The 22,223-nt window shown below is 37.7% G+C and overlaps 1 protein-coding gene across 1 annotated transcript in view; it reads left to right on the top strand.

The window, feature by feature from the left end:
* The first annotated feature begins 1,885 nt into the window (after window positions 1-1,885).
* The window catches only part of PLG (plasminogen), a 40,678-nt gene continuing 20,340 nt past the window's right edge, over window positions 1,886-22,223 (top strand). The window contains exons 1-13 of the mRNA XM_025171126.2: window positions 1,886-1,993; window positions 5,440-5,575; window positions 7,043-7,149; window positions 9,495-9,609; window positions 11,084-11,223; window positions 13,619-13,739; window positions 14,530-14,648; window positions 15,677-15,836; window positions 16,900-17,027; window positions 17,648-17,831; window positions 18,612-18,757; window positions 20,488-20,636; window positions 21,297-21,390. Of these exons, the coding sequence (XP_025026894.1) occupies window positions 1,945-1,993; window positions 5,440-5,575; window positions 7,043-7,149; window positions 9,495-9,609; window positions 11,084-11,223; window positions 13,619-13,739; window positions 14,530-14,648; window positions 15,677-15,836; window positions 16,900-17,027; window positions 17,648-17,831; window positions 18,612-18,757; window positions 20,488-20,636; window positions 21,297-21,390 (1,648 nt within the window). The 5' untranslated portion in view covers window positions 1,886-1,944. The remainder of the gene's footprint in view (window positions 1,994-5,439; window positions 5,576-7,042; window positions 7,150-9,494; window positions 9,610-11,083; window positions 11,224-13,618; window positions 13,740-14,529; window positions 14,649-15,676; window positions 15,837-16,899; window positions 17,028-17,647; window positions 17,832-18,611; window positions 18,758-20,487; window positions 20,637-21,296; window positions 21,391-22,223) is intronic.

Below are 22,223 nucleotides of genomic sequence, written 5' to 3'. Positions count from 1 at the left end.
ATAAACTATCTATCTGGAAACAGAAGCTCTCCAAAACACACATACGTACACAAAACAGGATTCTCACTGGCAGTCCTATACACCTCTACCTATGCACCTCATTAAATACTTGCTTTGGTTCTTTGTAAGTCCATGTAGAGTTGCAGCTCAGCCTTCTAACTGTTCTTTGTGATGCACTTCATAAATTAAACTTTGAATTTCCAGAAAAATACCTTGACTTGTTCACCATTGACCTAGCATTTTAAAAATTCATATGTCAGTATTTTCCCATCAACTTGATAAAGCTCCCATATTTGGCCTTTGTCCAATTCTTTCTATATCTCTTCTTGCCTTCTGTGTGTTTATCCGTTTCGTAAATGATTTTGTAAATGATTTCAGAGTTGTAATTCTGGGACTTGCCCTAATATTCAAAAACGACATAAATCTATACATAAAAGCATTAGCCAAAAGGATGTTTATGTTAGTAGGTAACTTGTAGTCACATGAGAGGAAAACTTCAGGGGTAAGCTGCTATTTAAAAAGTATTCTGCTGCTGATTACAGTTTAACCACTGTGCTAACTAAAGGACTAATTCTGATATATCTCCAACAAACATCCTCCTCTAGGTAAAGCTCTGAGCATATCAAACAAAGAGGACAAACGTGACTAGATCAACAGAGTTCCAGAAAGGCAGTGAGATTCAGTCAAGATGCATGACAAGAAGAAAGCAGCAGTAGCAGCAGTAGCTCCTTCCTAGTTACAAGCCAAAGCATCCTGAACATGAACTGCAGTCAGTGTCTTAATAGTCCCAGCCTCCAGATGGAAATTGGCATGATGACAAATAAGAGGCCAGCATCAAAGAGGTCGTAGGAAGAAGCTAACAATCTCTTGTGCTCTAGCAATGTTAATCCTTTCAAAGTTACAACTTACCCATTTAGAGAACACCTTAAAATAAGTGAGTTCAAGGTTACATTGGAATGTGAAAATCAAGTTTTGATGATTGAGAAGGGTTAAATGTATGTTTAGCCAAAAAGATGCTATGGGGATATATATGCTTTCTTAATGGGGGAATTTCAACAATGGCCAGCAATCATGGCTGAGTCTTTTCTGCACTAGTAACTACATCTAACCCTAAGTACCTGATTCCTACCTTTTGTTTTACCAGATGACAATATGCTTGAATATAGCTGGAGCAAGAAATGTATACACATAAATGAAGGCAAAGTTAATATTTTAAAGCTGTGTCATTTGAAAAACTGTCTCCTGCAGATTTCCAACCATTTTGCCTTGTAGTGACATTTGCTCATTTGCTATCATATGTTGAATTGGGTTGTGCCACACTAGGAGAGCTGGTAATTATGTATCCATAATGAATCCAGTACATAACTTCAGATGTACACAACCAACAAATACATCCTATAATAGCTAGAAATCAGTCTGAAATAGGGTTTCCCATCAGTGCCATATCTTGGAAAGGTTGCAAGAAGCTGTATATGAGCTATGCATTTAGCTAATCAACTCCTTGCCTTGCCTTGCCTTTCATCTGTCTGTCTGTCTGTCTGTCTGTCTGTCTGTCTGTCTGTCTGTCTGTCTGTCTGTCTGTCTATCTATCTATCTATCTATCTATCTATCTATCTATCTATCTATCTATCTATCTTAATGATGCTTCATTTCTGATTAAGTAAAGGAGAATTTTAGAGCAAAAACTCTATAATACATTCTAGGGAGAGGCCTTCTACCTTTCTGTATCATCAACTCAAACATTTAAATGTTATTTTGTAAGATCATGAATTCAAGGTAATGTTTGAACATTTAGACAAGAGAAGAGAGGCCCAAAGTACTGAGAGAATATTTAACCCAATTTGGCTAATCTCATTTGCTTGAGGCTTGTCTAACTAAGCTAAGTCAATAAAACTTTGTCCGCAGACACACAGAGCTTTTAGCACACAACTTACCCGTCCCAAAATGGGGTGCTACAAATATATATTTGGATTACTTTTCTTTCTCTACACAGGTATGTTTCTTTTTTGCTGCTTTTTAGAAGAATTGAGATGATAGTACTCTCAGAAGTAGTATGTCGTATTTAATGAATGTTGGACATACCTTTGAAGCTTGAATGGGCACATACTGGAATAAACGTTTGATATTGCTAACCTTATATATAAAATACTAAATAATTAGATCTCTGTTTATTGAATCTTACATTACAGTGACATTTTTCTAAATGCTGTACAGTCCCAGGAACTAATGGTGCTAAGAGAAACTGGCTGAAGAACTCTGCACCCAATTTAATGTAAAATGAGATGTGAGACTTTCTATATCTAACATTTTGCAAATTGTGTCCTATATACTAATGTTCAGTAATCTAAGCAAGCTTTCATATAAGGCAAGCATGCATTTCATATTCTCTATGAAAGTTCAGTATATCATATTACATCTTCTATTAATATTTATTACTCTTGGATTATATTCCCCTTCTTTTCCTCTAGATGTCTCTGGGCTGCTTAAAATGTTTTCCAGGCAGGTTACAGGGCTAGATTTAATTAGTGGTGAAACAACTCCATGTTTTGTTAGAAAACATGACAAATTAGTCTTATTGCAGAAGACGCACAAGCTAAGTATATTTCATATTATAACTGAGTTCTCGCTAAGTTTTCTAGATAGACAACAGTTTTTTAAAAGGGGAATTAAAATGCTTTTGGATATAACAAAGCTGTCAGTGGGAGCATGTAACTACAGTAATTCAGCAGCCATCTTAATGGCCATTAGAGCTGTTCTTTATCCTAAACTAGAAAGCAGATAGCACTTCTACTATACATTAATTTTCAAGTCACCATAGTAGTGTTTTCACATTATTTAGCATATTATTAGACATTTCAGATGGACAACATTTCTGTCACTCAGAGTTTTCCTCTCTTGTATAAGTAGCTTCCAATCAGATTCTGAGGTCCATTAGCAACAGGAATGGATAAGGAGGACTCTGGAGGCATGAGATAAACAGCTTTGCTCTACTACATGGGAAATGCCTAAGGAGTATCATGCATACCACCCTGGGTCCCACCAGACAAGAAAGGTAGAAACAAAACAAATAAATAATTTCCCAAAGTTGAGCTTTTGCTTGGCTCAGCAGTTTGCCGTTGCATTAGGTTCCCTGGAGACATTGCTTAAAACTTAGTTATAACCAAATCAGTGAAGAAAGGGCTTAATTTTGCACAGTACAATTAATGGTGAAATAAACAACAGCATTCTGGGAATGAAAATCTCACCATCTATACATTTCCCTTGGATAAATTATGAAAGTGCTCCTGAGATAAAAAGTTGGCAGCAAGCCTGATGACGGCCCAACTTTGAAGGGCTGCCCTGAAAAAGACATTTGCTGCCTCTTCCCCGTGACTTTATCTCTGGCCTGGCAACTGAAGTTTATCCTGACTCCTGTGAAGAGATAGGATCTCCCCCTTCCTCTGGTTTTCAGAAGAGACTGCATTCAAACACTGTTGATTCTTCAAAAGACAGCGATAACTGAATAGGGAAGTACAGTACAAGGAACAGCAAGAAAGGTGGTGCTGTTATTATTTCTCTCTCAAACATACATATACACACTTGGTTCCTGAGGCAGTTATTTTTACATAACTCAGTGCATTTCTGCTGGTGAGTTTATGTGAATACAGCCACCTTTAAATCCAGTGGAACTTTTTAGAAGGTTTATACAGAAAAATGGTGCAAATTCTCAGGGTTTTCCTTTGCTCTAATGATTCCATTAGCTATACCCCCGCTCTGCCATTCTAATTTAGCCAAATTGGCGGGCCCTAGGTGGCGGGCCTTTCCTGCTGTAGCGCCCACTTTACAGAACATCCTCCCCCGCCAAAGTGAGGCTGGCTCCATCCCTGTTGACTTTCCAGGCGTCCCTCAAAACCTGGCTGTGGCATCAGGCCTGATGTAATGGCATGTGAGAATGATCTTGGGAGACCAGACAAAGAGATGCTGCCTATGGAATGGTCTGATAAGAGGGAGCATAGGCCACAGCTGCATAGTGGATGGAGCAAGAGGCTCATAAGAGACCCTCCCTAATTTCTTGGGGGTAAAAGAGATGGCAGGAGAATTTTACTTTCAGACTTGCAAGATTCTATTAATGTAGCCTTACAATAAAGTAGAATTAGGTCATCTGGTTGTGTTTCCTGTCTGGTCTACCTGGGAGAGCTGACACCTGGGGACCCCAGGGGACTGGTGAGATACTGAGATGGCTCCATTGTTATTAACATCTGCTGTTTTCCTAATATTTGTTATCTTTTAACCTTGTGTTTTTATAGTTTTTAAAGTTAATAATAATAATAATAGTTTTTATATATTAATTGTTTTTTTAGCCTTGTTGTATGCTGCCCAGAGTCACTTTTTTGTGAGATGGATGGCCATATAAATTTGACAAATAAATTAAACAAACAAACAAACAAACAAATAATATGAAACCTAGGAACTGTCGTTCCATTTCCAGGTCTATCATACCTTTCTTGGGGAATCAAACTTTCATTTGCAGGCCTGTCATTCTAGAGCTGGGGCCATGATTCCACTTCCAGGAATGTCACCCTCTTATTCTGCCCCTCTAAAATGCACAACTGAAGCTGTCACTGGGCAGCAGAGCTTCCTACTGGACATGTCAGAGTTTGTCATCATAGGGTAAAATAGCCCTCCCAAATGATGCTTTTTAATAAAAACTACAAACATCATGCATTGTTACTAGGGCAAAAGACAAAGTAGATTTCTTTGATCTAAGACACACACAAAGGTCAAAATTACGGACAAAGCTGCTGTTCAACAAATCTGCTAGAGTTGCTTGGGCTACCTATCAATAAGCCTTTCCCCCCTTCTTTCCTATCTCATAAATGACTCTAACCCTAAGGCCAAACTGCTCTTCTTTTCATCATAAGAGGACAAAATAATGAAGACAACATCAACAACAATGCTCATATTGTCGTCATTATCAGCATCTCTTGCTGACATTTCATGGCACTGAAAATCAGCTGGTTTTCCAGACTTGGGCTATGTATGATGTAAATGATATGATTAGAGATGATGTGATGATTTTTTATAAAATCATAATCGGGTCAGAGGGCGAGCAATTATTATTCAAACCATAGCACACTGGAAAGTATCTAAACCTTCCTCTCCCCCCCATCTACTTTTGGTGAAACTTCATCCCTACTTGCCACTGGACTAATGGAAGTTTTTCCCCAGTGTTAATTTAGCCTTTGCGCTAGTGTAATGCTTACATATTCAGGAAATGTGAATATCTCCACATCAAAATGGAAAAAAAGTTATTTGTATGGTAATCTGCAAACTCTACATTCTAATATACATAGTTCCATGCATAGAGAATAAGGAAGGCTGTCATCTGATGAAAAGTATGTTTTTAGTAGCTACAGTGTTTTTACTTTCTAAGCTCATCTCGTTTTTTTTTTCTTTTAGTTCAAGGAGATATTCTGGACAATTATGTAAGGACAGATGGTGCTTGGCTACTTGGTCAAAAATCCACTTTCTATAGAACTTTAACTAAAGAAGCTTGTTGTGAGAAATGTGAAACTGAAACAGCATTTACTTGCAGGTAATGATGGTATTCCTGCATTTTATGCAAGTTGCTCAATTTTTTTGATTGTCACTGATTATCTGAAATATTCCTTAGAGACTTGTACTTAACCCCAGCTCATCATTAGTGAGACAGACTTAAGTTGTCATTAGTTGCGCCAGTATTTCCCCCCTCTTCTTCTGACACCATCCAAGGACAGCTTCAAGGTGTGTAAGTTCCGTTATGCTTTGACATTAACATTGTTTGGCGATGAAGACAGGTGCTCACTGGGCATGTGTATGTGTTCAAAAGTGTGTTTTGGAAGCGCTGGAAGGCATGAGCATACCTTCTTTTCTCTGGTAACTTGCCAGCTTTCCCCTCAATCATTTATCTCCCACCCTTTGACCTCTCCATTCACACTTTATTTCATGAATTCCTTTCAGACCTTCACTTCCCATCCTTTCTTTTTCTTTTTCTTTTTTTGACAACTTCTCTCCAAGCTTCTAGCAAGGTAGAAGAAAGGAGAATGGATTTCCATTATTTCGTTTCAGGAAGAAGAAAGGGTATATTTATATTGCTTCCCACTTTCCTTAGATCTATCCATTTCAATCTCTTACCAAATGTAAGAGAGTGGTTGTAGTTCTCTGCAGAACCAGTACTGGCAGAATCTGTCGCCATTCTCCTTGTGGGTATTTCTGGCCTGGTGTCATCTCATGTGTTTTTTTTATTTTGCACAATTTTAATCTGGGGGAATGTCCAAATAGGGTGTGGGAGGGAATCCAGCCAATGTAGAGAAGATGGTCAAAGTCCTGAATTTAAACTCACTCCATTTCCCCTTTATATGAAAGACTAACAACAGTAATGAAGATAGAATTCAGCTAATACTTGGGGAGTTTGACACAATGCAGTGCAATGTAATGCAACACTACCAAGGACCTTTGTGATTTTTGTACTGAACTGTGATTTGTTTCTGCTAACAGATACTGCTATGTAACTGTTCCATCATAATAGCAATCTTATGACTTTTTAAACATTGCTCTTCTTTTTCAACGATTCCGTTCTAGCTATATCAAATTAGTAAAATAATCCTCAGAATTATGCATTAATTGTTAACATTTAATCTGCTACTGCATTAAGATTGGATCCAACTATCCCCTCCCATCAATGGAACAGCTTGAACCAGCAGAAGATGGAGGAGATTCTTTTGCTCCTCAGCAATCCTTCTTCATCCACTCCAAATCTAGACTTGCTAAGTAGGTTTAGGGGAGGTATAAGTAGTACAGAAGGAAAGGAGAGTCTTTTATACAAAATACAGTTTATCTGGTCTAGGCTGGGTTTAATGCTGCTATTTTATGATTGTCCCCATTCTTTTGTTTTTAATGTATTTTGTGTTTATCATTTGATGGTAAGTTGGAGTGTGCCTCCAAAATGGGCAAAATATGCTTCTAAATAAAATGCAAATCAACACTTAAGTGAAAGTGTCCTTCTTCTCTGCCCTTTCCATAGGGCATTTTTATTCACAGTGAAAGAGCAGCAATGCATTACATTGGCCGACAATACTAAAACAGCGGTTGTGTTCAGAAAGGCAGGGGCCATTCTCTTTGAAAAACGAAGTAAGTGTACACTTTTGAATATTATGCCTTTTGCAGCTCCTTATGCAACATAATGATTCATGAAATTTGGAAGAACTGTTAGTTGCGGCAGATTTGATTTTGCAGGTGGCATTTTCTTTTTTTGTCAAGGGAATTTTGACTTGAGGAGAAAAGGACTGTAAGGTGATTCAGTTCAAAGTGTTGGTTGTGTTATGGTAAAACATGCAAGAAAGAAAGAAACCATTTCTCAGAACAGTTTATCTGGAGTAGTTTTAAAGCCCAGCTAAATATAACCCAAAAGTCATTTGTTTCTCTCAAAACATATTTTTCCACTAGCATTTTCCCTCATAGTCTTCCTTGTAGATTTTTGCTTTTATGAACAAATTATGGCTATTTAAAGAATAAAACTATAGCTGTTGATAAGATGTATTATTCCATGATATTTGTAAAGGTGTTCTGAAGAAGAATCGAATAGCCTGTAAGAAATGAAATGGCTTGAATTAGTTCAGAAATGGATTATTGGAAGCTCAGGAGGTGAAACCAGGTCTCCTCCAAATATTTATTGGGGCCACAGTGGTTCAGATAACCAAGTATTAGAGGTATGAATCATGATATGAGAAGGGAGGGAGGGAGAAGAGAACTCAGAATAAAAGTAGACATGACATAAGATTGCTCAGAAAACTGAGCACAGAATTCCTTGTGTGCTTTTAAAAGACTTAGTAATATGTGTAGCAAATATGGACGTGTGGGTTAGACTGGGGTTTCAGTGCTAAAGAGGAATTTTAAATCTTTTCTTTACATTGTTTCCATATTAAAAATATACACATGAGAACCAGTGTTTAAGTGCTGAATCAGGGAGATTAACCTGATCAGGGAGAGCCATGTTCAAGTTCATGGGGAACCTTATTAGGTGATTTTGGGCCAGTCACAATCTTTCTACCTGGCCTAACTCATAGAATGTTGGTCTTTCTTAAGGGAAAAAAATAACACAAAACTCACTTTGCATTCTCAGGGGAAAAGCAGGTTATAAATGCAATAAAGAAATAAAAATGAATAAAATAATGCATCTTTGCCTTATAGGGCAAATATAGATAGTCCTCGACTTACAACCACAATTGGGACCAGAATTTCTGTTGCTAAGCAACGCGGTCATAAAGCGAGATGCCACGTGACTACATTGCTTAGCGACCACAATCCCTGCAGTCCCAGCTGCCATCATTAACCGAGAATCGTGGGTCATTAACTGAGTACCTACCCCAATCCAAGCCATTCCAGGCTTGGTCCCTCCCAGCCCCAAGGCTCAGTAAGATAAGGAACTGCCTCCAACTCCTCCCACCTGCCTAACTTGACCCCCATATGTGCCCTCTTCGCTGCCCTGTACCCTATCTTGTGGGGTGGCAAGCAGCCCCAGAACCATGAGGCTCTGGGGCTGCTTGCCATGCCCTGGGAAGCCACAGCCGCCCCAGCCCAGTCCCAGTCCTAGTTGCCCTCGCCACCCTGCCCTTTGAGACTACTCCTGCCCTGCGCTCCACCGCCCCACCGCCCCAGCTGACCACTGTCTTCTTGCTCCTGCTGCTGACGTGGCGTGCCTGGCCGGGCTGGTGGGCCGGGCTTTGTGCTGCAAAAAAAAAAAAAAAAGCCAAAAGCAGCCCCTGAGCCATGGCAAGCCAAAAAGCCCCTTTGCCAAAAGCTCCTGGGCAGGGCTGGGCTTCATCCTGCGAAAAAAAAAAGAAGAAGAAATACTTAGTACGAGAGATGATGATCTATCTATCTATCTATCTATCTATCTATCTATCTATCTATCTATCTATCTATCTATCTATCTATCTATCTTTCCATACATCCATACATGATTTCACAATGCCTTCCCCTGAGCTATCGTAATTAAAATAACCATCTGGCAACCTTTTTGAGACCTTAGCCAGAGGCAGAACCTAACCAACCTTGGCACAGCCAAAAAAAGCTAACCAGGATTAGGTCCAGGTAGTATTTAGATGGGAGACCACCAGAGAACCTCAGGACTGCAGTCTAGATTGGCAAATTGGAAAAAAAAATCCTAGAAGAAGGTAATGGCATACTTCTTCCATATTGTAGCCGTGTGGTCCCCAGAAATCAAGCTCAGCTCAAGAGAGTCTTTGCCTTTTTAGCAAAATAGTTTTGAAAGTTTGCTTGCAATCCAAGGTTTGCAATCCCATGACCTCAGTTTGCGCTCTCCTGATTCAGCTGAACATGAAGGCCATGTATATCAGAGTGTTCACCTTCATCAGACCCTACGTGGAAGTCCATCTGTAAACAATGATTCTTCTTTGGTGGAAGGGTGCTGCGTGATAACAATAGCAGTCCTTAACAACCACATTTTCTTTCAGTGTATCTCCTTGAATGCAGAATTGGAAATGGAGTAGACTACAGAGGAACTGAATCAAAAACTCAGAATGGTGTAACATGCCAGAAATGGGCCGAGAACAGTCCTCATAAACTCAAGTATGACCTTTTTCCATCAGAGCAAAAACAGCCTTCAATTTTCTATAACCATACGAATTTAGAATGATTTGACCGGAATTGTTGTAGGAAACATGTATAGCACAATTCAGCAAAAGTTAGCCATGGCTACGGCTGCAGTCTTCTGCTCGCTTACCTGGAAGGAACTAGTTCTACTGAATTCAACAGGATCTTTTGAATAGGGATTTGCTTTCTTGTCCCATTGACAGGAGCAAGTTCTACTGAACAGACAATTCTCTGGAAGTGTGTAGAATGCAGCGAAACATATTAATGAGTCTCAACTGGAATTTCCATCGGATCTCTCTCTATTCTTGCATGTTGCAGAAAATACTGATTAAATGCTAATAGATCTGAACTGCAGCTTAAGTATGAAGTAGTTCATATTCTGTTTTTCAAAAGCTAGCCCCAAAAGGTTTTAATTAGTACATAATCAGCACTCTTAAAAATACTCTTTTTATTATCACCCCCTCTTATAATTTATTATAAAATTATCATAGCAAGTGGAAGCTTCTAGCCAACTCTTTCTGATCTTGAAAAATGCTAAAACCGTTTCTGAATCACTGCCAGGAAAACTACATACAGTAGATGAGCATGACATTGTTGTTGTTGTCGTTGTTGTTGCCATTATTATGTGACATTGTTCCAAGTACTTAAAAGTTGTAAGACAATACTTATTAGAATTTGATTTGAAGGACAGTTTGGGAGACATATCAACAGTGACTTATGGTATAACTCAGTGTTTTTCAAACTTGGCAAGTTTAAGATGTTGGCTGGGGAATTCTGGAAGTTGAAGTCCACACATCTTAAACTTGCCAAGTTTGAAAAAAACTGGTATAGGGTTTGGTATAACTTAAGGCATTTTTTAATACTTTGATTTACTTGCAATTATCTAAGTAGGATGTTGGTGGAAGCAATAGTATAAGCAAGAAAGAAATCCATTTTACCCATGTGAAATCTCCAAAGAGAGGCAGCTGTCTTTTCCTTAAAGCCCTCTCCTCCTTTCCCCCAGTTGGGATGGGGAAAAGGTGAGCAACTTCAACTCTAGTGTCCTCTCCTGTTTAGAGTACTGAAGGCCTCCAATTGTTTTAAAAGCTTTCATTCTGTTAACAAGTTAACTCTTACTGACTGTGACCTGTTAACATTTCTTTGTCCAACCCCAATATTATTCAAAAGAAACCCCCAATAATATTCAGCGTTAATATGCACTGATGCGAATAGCTCAGGTCCTGACTCTCTGAGGGACCACCTATATATCTCTCCATTTTAGTCCAGAGTTCTATTTGAATCCATGGAGAATGAGCTGTGCTGTGCCTGACCTGGTTCTGTTTGTTTCAGTAACAGAACAAATGAAAAATGACAACAGCAGCAACAACTGATATGAAACTTAATCTTCTAAGGGTGTCAGAAAAAAAACGGTGACTTCTGTAACAATATTCTTTTCCTTTGTTTTTACTAGTTACACACCTTTTCTTTATCCTAATGCTTCATTAGAAGAAAACTACTGCAGAAATCCAGACCATGATGATAGAGGTCCCTGGTGCTATACAACAAATCCTGAAATCAGACATGATTATTGCAACATTCCTGAATGTGAAGGTAGAGCTGCATACACTGGAATTTTAGTTCCTCAAGGGAATTTTGAATGCAATGTATTGTTCTTTTTAATGATGAAGAAACCTATTTTTCTTACCCACACAGCACATTATTTGGGAGGGAAAAAGAATGAACATTGGAGTAGCACTTTCTTATTCAAGTATAAGATACAGTATGAAATAATGCTCGGCTTTTGTCTAAGAATTGACAACTGAATAGTTTTCCAACTAAGGGCCAACTAGATATGATGTTAGTTAATTCTTTTTTTATGGTCACTGACCAGAATTCTGCAGGATAACAAAGAAAATAAACAGTTTCTATTTCAAATAAAATAAAATATGAACATAATTGTTCATATCATCATCACAACATCATCAAAAGGATCAAGATGTGATGTTAATTACTTGGATATAATTATCTTATGTGAGCTTCCTGACAAAGAACAGCTGATGCGAGGAAGACCCTGGCCCATTAAAAGAGATTTAACTCTTTCTCTCCCAGCCACAGTCTCAACAAACATCAGTGTTCCAAAGCTCTAATGCATCACAAGAGAAGTGCTTCATTTATGCCAGTGTAGCACTGAAATGCAAATGGTAGCTTTGGAGAAGCAATTTTTACACAGGCCTAGGAGCAAACAACAGGGTAAAACTCTACAGTCTTACACTACACAATCCAAAGGCTGATTATTGCTTCTCTGAAATTGCTGCTATTTGTACATAAGAAGAAAGTATGCACATTGATTGTATTCATGCAAAGAAATGAATTACAGTCAATAACCCAAGTGACCTTGAGCTTTGCATGTATTCCTGCTGATTTATCTCATTTTTAAAGAAGAGTAAAATCCTTTTTAAAAAAAACAAAACAATTGTCTCCAATTAAGATTGGCTGGCTAGATTATGTTTTGATTCTTCTTTGCTTTAAATGGAAAGTATTTTTAAATTTAAAAATCAGGAATAATCCAATGACCTCTAAAAAGAGTATGCCATGGCAAAGTTTGGACTGGCAACAAAACTTTCTGTACCAAAAGTGGAAAATCTAGCTGCTATTTTTTCTTTAGCATTCGTTCTGAAAGGAAAGCTTAAGGAATTTATAGACTCATAGGATTATACTGGGGCAGGAGTTTTCACCACTGAAAGCCTACTGTCTCTGGTGCATCTTTATTAAAAGTAGAGGAAGTAAGCACACAATAATTCCTCTGTCTGGAAGCTCTCCATTCTGAAGAAGACTAAACGCAATTAAGAAGTATCCACAGCATAATATTGTTTTTAAAGGGAGAATCATGCATTGTTTAAAATATTATTGAGGATAAATAAATACAAACCTATTAACACAAAGGAGCCAGGAAAAATAATATCAAGAAAACATGATAATGGACATGAAAAATAGCAATTAATTGCGTTAGATTTACTCTCAAGAAGTCATATGTAACTTCTCTAGCAATAACCTTTCATAAATAGAAATAGTTTGATAATAATGAAAATGATAATATTTTGCAACATTTACAACTAATAGACGTTGAGAAATTTACAAATCAAACTAAGGTTGTACGAATATATTTAAATATTATTATATTTAAATGTAGTTATTGTTATATTTAATCTTCTACCAGTTTTTACTTTGATGTTCTTTTGTTTGTAAATGCCTCAATTTTTTTAAAGGCAGAAGTATTGTATGATGGAGATGAACTTTATTACAGAATATTCAATCTAGACACAAACTATGCCACTTACACTGATGCATGTCTACAAATTTCAGACTTATGCACAAGTTCGCAAATCATTAAGTGAAATGAGAAGCTCTGCGAACAGTGTCATATAAACTTTGCAATACACTGGAGAATAGCTCCCCATTTGTCCTATTCTAATATCTTCCAAGGATTTGGTAGTCATCATGCCATGGCTGCAAGCTGCTGAAGATTATCACCAACCCCTGAGATTTAGAGTATGAAAGAATAAAGGAATAAATAAATCCCCAAAGAAAAACTGTTTATCACCCCATATCTGATCACCCCAAATGTGATTACTGTAAGATAAAAACAAGAAAGAGAAAATCTTCCATAAACCAAAAGACATTGTCAATAGGTGTGTTTATGTGTGTTATCTGTAAGACCTTAGAGTAATAGTATAAATTACGCATTTATAAAGACAAAATGAAAAGATTAATTTAATTTTTTTGTTTAGATTGACTTAGCTCAGAGAGATTTCAAGAACTAGTCCTGAGCATTCGAGATACCTTATAAAATGAGAAATGTGATAGCTGAGCAATCAGGGGTAACAAATCATATTTCAGAGAGCAGAAGACTTGGGCATCATGATTCCTACCATCCAGAGGAGCGGAACCCCCCCCTCCGAGTCTAATAGGAGAAATCTGCTTTACTCACGGATATTTATCTTTACAGAGGAGTGCATGCACTGCAGTGGGGAAAACTATCGAGGCAAAATTTCCACAACAGAATCTGGGCTTACCTGCCAGTCTTGGGCATCTCAAGAGCCTCACTCGCATGGATACATTCCTTCAAAGTAAGTCTACAAGCCTCAGTGTCACTCATGGACCCTTATTATTGATGTATGGGAAAAAGGGAAAGTGTGTGTGGGAAACAAAGAACAATTTCAGGTAGCTGATGACTTGAAAATAACAACATACATTATTTTTAAAGTAATGTATTAACCAGCACACACAGTTCACTGGTAAGATTTTTACTCCAGACTTCATCAGGGTGAATGAAAGTTGTGTTTTTCATCTTTATCAAAACTAAAGGCTTTGGCATATAACAGATATGACTCCTATTTCTTTGGTACCTTTTTTTTTTTAGCTCAAAGATGTAGTCTGAGAAGAAATAACATAATCTGACATGTAGAGAACAGGTAGTTAAAAAAAGTGAAGATGGTAGGTGCTACTATGCAATGGAAGTCCTTATCTTTTTACACACATTGCAATCAGTGCATTCAATCACACGGTTACACCCACCATCTTGAATTTTTGACACATACACTCACCAACACCCATGTTTACATGGTTTCCTGTGGCGATATAGGGCTACCTCCAAGGAAAATTCTGGTTATCCAAAGGGAGTTTTCCTTCTTCTCCTCTGCCTTAATCTCCCATGTCAGATCTTCTCTGAGTACTCTTTGAACTATCCAGAAGAGATTAATAGGGAGAAATCTGAGGTCACAGAATGCTGAACTATGAAAGGGGAATACATTCTCATGGTTGAACACTATTCTGTCAACATTGAGACACCATTGGATTCAACCTCAACCTGTTAAGAGATAGTAGGCAGACGTTTCAGCTTTCTCATCGAATATTCAGATTTCCAGAAAAGAATCTGATATCGAATTACTGCCGTAATCCTGATGGTGAGCCACGTCCTTGGTGTTTTACCTCCATCCTGACGAAACGCTGGGAATTCTGTAACATTCCACGGTGCAGTAAGTTTCATTTGTGTAATTACTGACCTTTGGTAGTCATGATATAGTAACAATTCTGTGAAGAGAAAAAGAGTTTCAATTCAAGTAGGAGAGTTTGGGGGATTCCTTTTAATCTTATAAAATTGACTGCCATATTTAAAAATGGGTAAACTTAGTTTCAAGCCTCATGTAGCTTGCAAACTCAACCACACAGATTTCAGAAAGGCATCTTTTATGCTACTCAGGTGAAAAACGTAATTTGGAAAACTGTAAAAGTAAGCTCTCAAGCACATTTATAGGAAGCCCCACATGTGGGTTGCACTGTTTTTTCTCACAGTGAAAGAAATATGAACAGATATTAACTGATATAGCCATGGAATCACCAGGATTGTAGCTTAGTTCAAGCAAAATATTAAATCTAATACTCAATAAATGTTTCAATTACAGGTGAACAATTATTGAATATTTGATTTAATAGCTAGCTATTAATAGCTATATTGTAATTAAAGTATTACAATATAACATTCCATTCATGGAAAATGTCTCAGCTGTAACTTGAACATTATAATTCTATGCCATAATCCATATATTCCAATTCAGTACAATTTATGTAGAGTGTGATCTCTCTTCTCTAATTGTGAAGATACAGTATATAAACAAATAGAATATATATGCCATACTCTTAAAAGCCACTCTTTCAAAGTAGGAAGTGTGGTACAGGTAGTCTTCATTTAGCAAACACAATTGGGACCAGCAACTCAGTCATTAAGCGAAGCAGTCACTAAGGAAACCATGACTATACTTATGACCTTACTTCAGATTTCCTTTCCTTTCCTGCAAAGGTTATAAATGCGAGGATTACTTTTTCATTATTGTTGTAACTGTGAACAGCTGCTAAGCGAGGCAGTCACTAAAGGAAGACCTGTGATATTTTTCATATGCAGTAGCTTTTTTGGCTTTTCACCTCTATGGACTGCTAGCACCTTTCCATTTTTAGCATAAAGATTCTGAAGATGCTGATTTACTTTGCATTCCCTTTGCGGATATAGCTACTCCTCCACCAGCTATTACGGGCCGCCAGTGCCTTAAGGGAAATGGAGAAGATTATCGAGGAACGGTAGGAGTCACTGAATCAGGAAAAGTCTGTCAATCCTGGGCATCTCAAGTACCTCATGGCCACGCAAGAACTCCAGAAAACTATCCTTGCAGGTATGTTAAACAGCTCTGTCATCACCTTGTTGCTATGATAAAGAAAAAGGTGAGGTACCCAGAAACAAACAACAGTTCCATTGTTTTGCTTTAGAGATTACATTGGAGCTGTGTCTCTTCTCACTTTCTTGAAAATCCAGGAGGGGGCAAGTGAGTTAAACAAGTTTCAACCAGAGAATTATTTTAGAAATTGAGACTCAGGGTTCATTCAGCTATCTCAGGACTTGGCAGAGGTATCCTATCTGCTATGCAACTTGTAGGAGGCTTCTTAAAAAAGAATTGGCTGTCCTCAACTTGAAGGCTTCCAGGTGTCTCAGAAAAGCTAAGCAGGCTGGATCTGGTTAGTGCTTGGATGGAAAACCACTAAGAAATCCCAAGGAGTCTCTCTTTTCCCCACCCCCAAACATTCTGGATGGAGTTAGTGACAGACCACTTCCATCCTGTTGCTAAAAAAAACACATGGAGATGTTCATATAGTCAGGAGTCAAGTTTGCCTGAAGGAAGTCTTCACCCTTACCTTAATTTGGAGAAGGCTTGATCTAAGAAGTTAATGGTGCCCAAATCTCATGTGCAGAAATGTAATGTAAGCCCATACTCTGATTTTCATTCTGGTCTCCATTTTCAAGGGAGATAGTGTACAAGGTGTACAAAGGGTAGTGTTCAAGGGAGATAGTCTTACTTAGCATCTTTCAAAAAATGGATAGCTTCACATTGTGCCAAGCCATAACATGGCTGGCTGGCTGATGTATATATGTATGTATGTATTTATGGCTTAACTTGATGTATGCATCCTCCAATCACAGTGTAGCATTATACATGGAGCAGCTCCCTAGGGTTTGCTTAACAAACTATCATTGAAAATTCCTTGCTTAATGTATACATGAATCCAACTATTGCATTAAAAATAGGAGCAGAATCAAAGTGGAATCTGAATCTTAGTGAAGAATTGCACTTTATTCTATACCAGTTTTCATGCTACTAACTCAGACTTCAGATTATAGTAAAATTTACCTCTCTCTTATTCTCCTAAGCATCTCTTGCTTTTATGCACATTTTATTTCAGAGGTTTAGACAAAAACTATTGTAGAAACCCTGATGGAGAGACTAAACCTTGGTGCTATACAACTGACTTAAGTACTCGATGGGAATACTGCAACATCGCTAGATGTGATGATGAAACCACAGTTATTGGTAAGAACATTTATATTTGTGTAATTGAGAAAGGGGTGAAGTAAATAAAATGTTTTGAGCTTTAAAAACAAAACTCCAGGAAACTGGTGTTGCAAGAATAAAGTAAAAGATTAAAGTAAAATTGAGAAATAGGGTTATGATCTCCTGACTGAGTTTGGCAAGTGGAGTGAATTCAGTATGATTTATGCATAGCACTTTTTAAATGCACATGTTATTATACTTATTATATTTATTGCATTTTTAGTGCTTATTTGCAGTAAAAGACAGGATCAATTAGGAAAGTTGATAAGAGTCTTCTAACCTTAAGAAACACAGTCCAGAGCACAGCTATTAAGAGGAGAGTGAGAAGCACTTTCTTCTGGGTAAAATATTTTGGATAGTGGCTTGAAACTACTATACGCAGTAAAACAGAATGCACTTCAGACTGAGAAAAAAGTAAATAATATACTGTCACCAAAATCATACATCTATAATAAAACATGGGAAGGCTTGCACTGTTATTGCGATACAATTCTATAGGAATGAGACATTAATAATATTGATCATAAAGCATTTGGAACAAAGAAGATGCTATGAATTCCCACAAGTTTTTATTTCTGCTTTCTTTTGCTTTAATGTAGCTCCTCCTCCTGTTCCTCCTGTTGTTCCTCAGCAACAACCTCAACAAGTTGATGATTGCTATCATGACAATGGCTCAGGTTATCGGGGTACTACTGCAGTGACTACCTCAGGGAAGAGATGCCAAGCATGGATTTCTATGAGGCCCCATCGTCATACTAAGACACCATCTGCATATCCAGATGCGTAGGTTTTTTGAAGTGTTTGTTATCACTTGTGTATGCTGTCCATTAAAGGACAAGATTTCCTTGGGTACAAAATAGCCTCGTTCAGGTTATACATAGCAGGAGCAGTGAACAGTGTCTCCTTTCTCCAAGCTGTGACAGTGACCTCACTACACAGCTTGTCCCCATGTGGAGAGCTTCATCTGGGATCCTTTTCATGAACAATCATGCTGTTCACTTGGACAACCAGCACTCCAGTGATACTCCAGCTCTAGTTAGAAACAAGAAGAACTGCTCTTGATTGTTGTTCTGCTTCGCTTTGGATAGAATGGCACTGCTTATAAGGGTGACAAAACCTGCAGGGTGATGGGAAAATGTTGTATATTTTGTAGGACTACATGATACTTGGTAAAGGAGAGAACAGTATGGGACAAAAAGCTTCTGTTTCTAGTGGCAGCTGCACATCTATGAGAACATGTAGATTCATTGGCAGTTTTATCTGAAAATTTGACTGGAAACCTTCTTATTTTTGCCTCTACAATTAACTGAAATATTTAATATGACTATTATAAACATATAAAAACATATTAGATGGCAAACAACCAGAACTTGCAGAACATTGTTCTAAGATAATGAGAGATGCTATTCTAAATATATAATTACTGTTTCAATGATGCATCCTTTCTCTGTCCATGGACATTCTCACCATCCCAAGAAATATTCGGGATGGATCTCAACCACCAAGTTACCAGTCTCTGCTCTATAACTTAACATTTTACCCACTTTATGCATTTATTTACAGGGACCTGAGAAGAAACTATTGCCGAAACCCAGATGGTGACAAAGCACCCTGGTGTTATACTACTGATCCTCAGACAAGGTGGCAGTACTGCGATCTACAAAAGTGTGCTGAACAGGAGCCTTCACAGACATTGACATCAAATATTGGTATGCTTTCTCTTCTTCTAGAACAGGCTACCAGGCAAAAGTCACTGTTACACGTGAACTCCATCATTTTCAATGCAGAAAAGAGTGACTCAGTGGCTGGAGATAAAACCACCTCAAGCCTTGAGGTTTTCAAGAGACCATTAGCAATCCATAGTCAAGTTCATCATTCTCTCTATTATGTTCTATTAATTTTTCAGATAATTATTTCTGGAGAATTTGTGCATAAGATCAGAGGAGCAGATGAACGTAAGAGTTCTGACAGATCTTTTTCTGGTGCAGCTATTTCCTGCTTCTCTCCTCCCCCCATTGAACTTGTAAAAATTTTTAGGAGTTTAGTATCTTAAATGGTCAGCTTTGGGGATTTTACCATCACCGCTGTACAGGTAGCCCCCAGTTTAAGAATGAGTTCCATTCCCAAGGTCTGTCCTTAAGTCAAATTTGCCAGAACAGTATTATTGTATAACATTATATAAGTAGTATTGTGTAATTGACTCAAACCATTGTGTATTTAACTTGAATTTTGCTACAATAGGCTCTGTTCTTAACTATGGGTTGTCTGTAAACCAGGCATTCTTAACTGGGGACTACCTGTATGTATTATCTCCATACTTTATTTCTTAATACCAGCCTTTTTTCTAAACTTTGTCTAATCTTTCTTTGTCTATACTTCAATAGAAGTCATACTCCATTTTAATGAATTTTCAGTGACAATACATCCATTAGACAATTAAGCCCATCTGAGAGACTTATTTCAAGATAAATGGATATAGGACTGAAGACATAGATTTCAATACTACATTTACTTACTTGAACATAAGTTTCATTGAACTTGGTGGTCAATCTTTTGAGTAATCATGTATAGCATTGGTTCTCAGGTTTCATACTGAAGTCCCACCAAGGGCTCTGTCAAAGAACCATGGGCCACCAGAGTAGAAATAAAAAGGCTATTTTTTTCTAAGGAGGAAATTTGTTTTAATGGGCATTCCATTATTACAGTAATTTATTATAACTGTGTAACACAATATTTTATTGATTTACTCTGTGTCCTGCCTAGGCTATTTTGAAGTCCCACTTTGCTACATGTACCGAAGGTTGAGAATCACTGGTATATATGTCTGCTATCTGCTCTATAAAGTCTTTCTGGGAATACAATCTGATGCACTCTTGGAAGTCCCCATTAAGATCATTTTGAGTCTTCCTTCTTTCCTATTTCATTTCAACCTATTTTGTCTTAATTCATCTATTCCCTCTGTTTCTACTCATAAACTTCATGTGGTTCTTGATTCTCATTTCTGATTTTTAAAATTATTCATTCCCCTTTTTCTTCAGATTATCCACTCTTGTAAACTTATCAGCTAGACCTAGAAGGGTTGGACCCTTTCACTTTAAACCCAGCATCCACCATATAAATGTTGTATTGCTTTTAATGTTCCCTTGTGGCTACAGTCCAGAGAATGTCCTCAATTAAAACTTTCAGAAGTATTCTGCACCACTTGTTGCACCATGAAAAATCTTGTCTTCAGTATTCTTTTCAGGGTATCCCAAATGTTGCTATTTCAGACCAAAGCTACTGGTGAAATTAATAACTCTTAACCCTTGGACCTGTTCCCCCACATACAATGGCAATTCCCAGGATTTCTCATAAAAGGAATAATTATTCAACCTGTGGTGAAGTAAGTCTATATCCTATATAATAGCAAGTTCTAGTTCATCCTTTTCTCTCTTTAAAGACTGTAGGATTGGAAGTGGTAGAGACTATCGTGGACATGTTGCAACCACAGGGAGTAGCAGAACCTGCCAAGAATGGCAATCACAGTTCCCTCATGAGCATACTTCTTTCACACCAGATACTCACCCAAGGTCAGGACTGGAGAAAAATGTAAGTAGCATTGGCCACAAGAATCAGGTAGGATATAGTAGTAGTAGTAGTAGTAGTAGTAGTAGTAGTAGTAATAATAATAATAATAATAATAATAATAATAATAATAATAATGCTATCAGACAAGTTTAGGTCTGTGACAATAAGTACAAAAGTGTCCCTTCCCCATCAATATTTCTTCTTCTTGGACATGATTTCTTCTTTTTCTTCTCTGTCATTTGTATCCTTCCCTCTTCCTCCATCAATGTTGCATATATTGCTCTAAAATTTGTTTCATTAGAAACTGTGACACTGTAGTAATGTGAAGTCAGATATTTCAGCGTATTTGCATAACCTAATTGAAAGTGAGATACTACAAGACTCAGACATAGTTTAGGTTCCTAAATTATGGTTAAGGCTACTAAAATAAGAGTAAAGATGTGTGTTTGTGATAGGAGAAGTGGAAGGCAACATAAAGGCTCATTCTTGAATGACAAACCATGATTTCTGGGTGAGCCAATATTATGTTGGCACTAAATGTAAGCAGATTACTACTATTTGACTTCATATTCCCATAACTATATTCATTTTATTATATTAACATTTACTTTGGCTGCATTTTGAAAAAAGTGAGGCTAAATGAAGCCCAGTCCTATTAATATTACTTCTATTTCTTTATAGTATTGTAGAAATCCTGATGGTGATACAAATGGTCCTTGGTGCTATACCACAGATCCAAATAAAGGATGGGAATACTGTGACATTCCACAGTGCCGTAAGTACACTACCAATAAGTGTATTATTATTTTGAGGGTGAGAAATCCTTGTTAGTGAGAATTAATGATGGATGGGCCCACAATGGGATGACCATGACTTGAAATGGACTACCTACTTACTTTTTATCATCTCCTTCTCTTATTCTGCCTTTCACTATATACTTTACTCTCCCTGCTCAAAGTCCTTCTTCCCACATTCAATGTAGTAATTTAGTTGTAAGGGAGGGTCAGATTAAAGCCAATTGATGCCCTAGGCATAGCCCAACAATGATGCCTCTCTGCCCTTCCATTGCTTAACTTGACAAGACATTAAGACTCAATAAGTGCTAAAAGCTAAAGTCAAGTGTGGCAGTGAAAGACTTAAGGGTGTGATAGCTAGGAGGAAAAAGTCTGTGGTACCCCCCTTCCCTTGGTGCCCTAAGCACATGCTTATTTTGCTTAATGGTTAATCCAGGGCTGATGTAAGGGGAGAAAGTCCTATTCATGCAAATAGGTGCTTCACTGGGGCTAAAATAAGGTTCTGGAGGGGAGGCTTTGGATTAGAATGAACTGGAGATGTGCAGTATTCAGATCTGAAGCAGGCAAGGATTTAGTGTGGGCACTCTTGGTTGACCTATTGACTGTGTTTTAAAAGAGCTATGACTTTTTCTGGGCTTACATTATAGCCATGTGGGCTCAAAAAATACTTGTTTGAGTTCAGGAGGTCATAAAGATAGTGACAGTGTATGACTTTTGCTGAAAAAGATGAAGGTTGCAGCCAGAAGTTGGACTGCTGGTTTTTGTTATATTTCATTTTAAAAGCTATCTATCTATCTATCTATCTATCTATCTA

This window comes from Python bivittatus, unplaced genomic scaffold (genome assembly GCF_059951505.1).
Source record: "Python bivittatus isolate LINGU-HERP-01145 unplaced genomic scaffold, Pbiv_v1 ctg000020_np1212, whole genome shotgun sequence".
Lineage (NCBI taxonomy): Eukaryota > Metazoa > Chordata > Lepidosauria > Squamata > Pythonidae > Python > Python bivittatus.
This window is presented reverse-complemented; position numbering and strand designations above follow the sequence as displayed.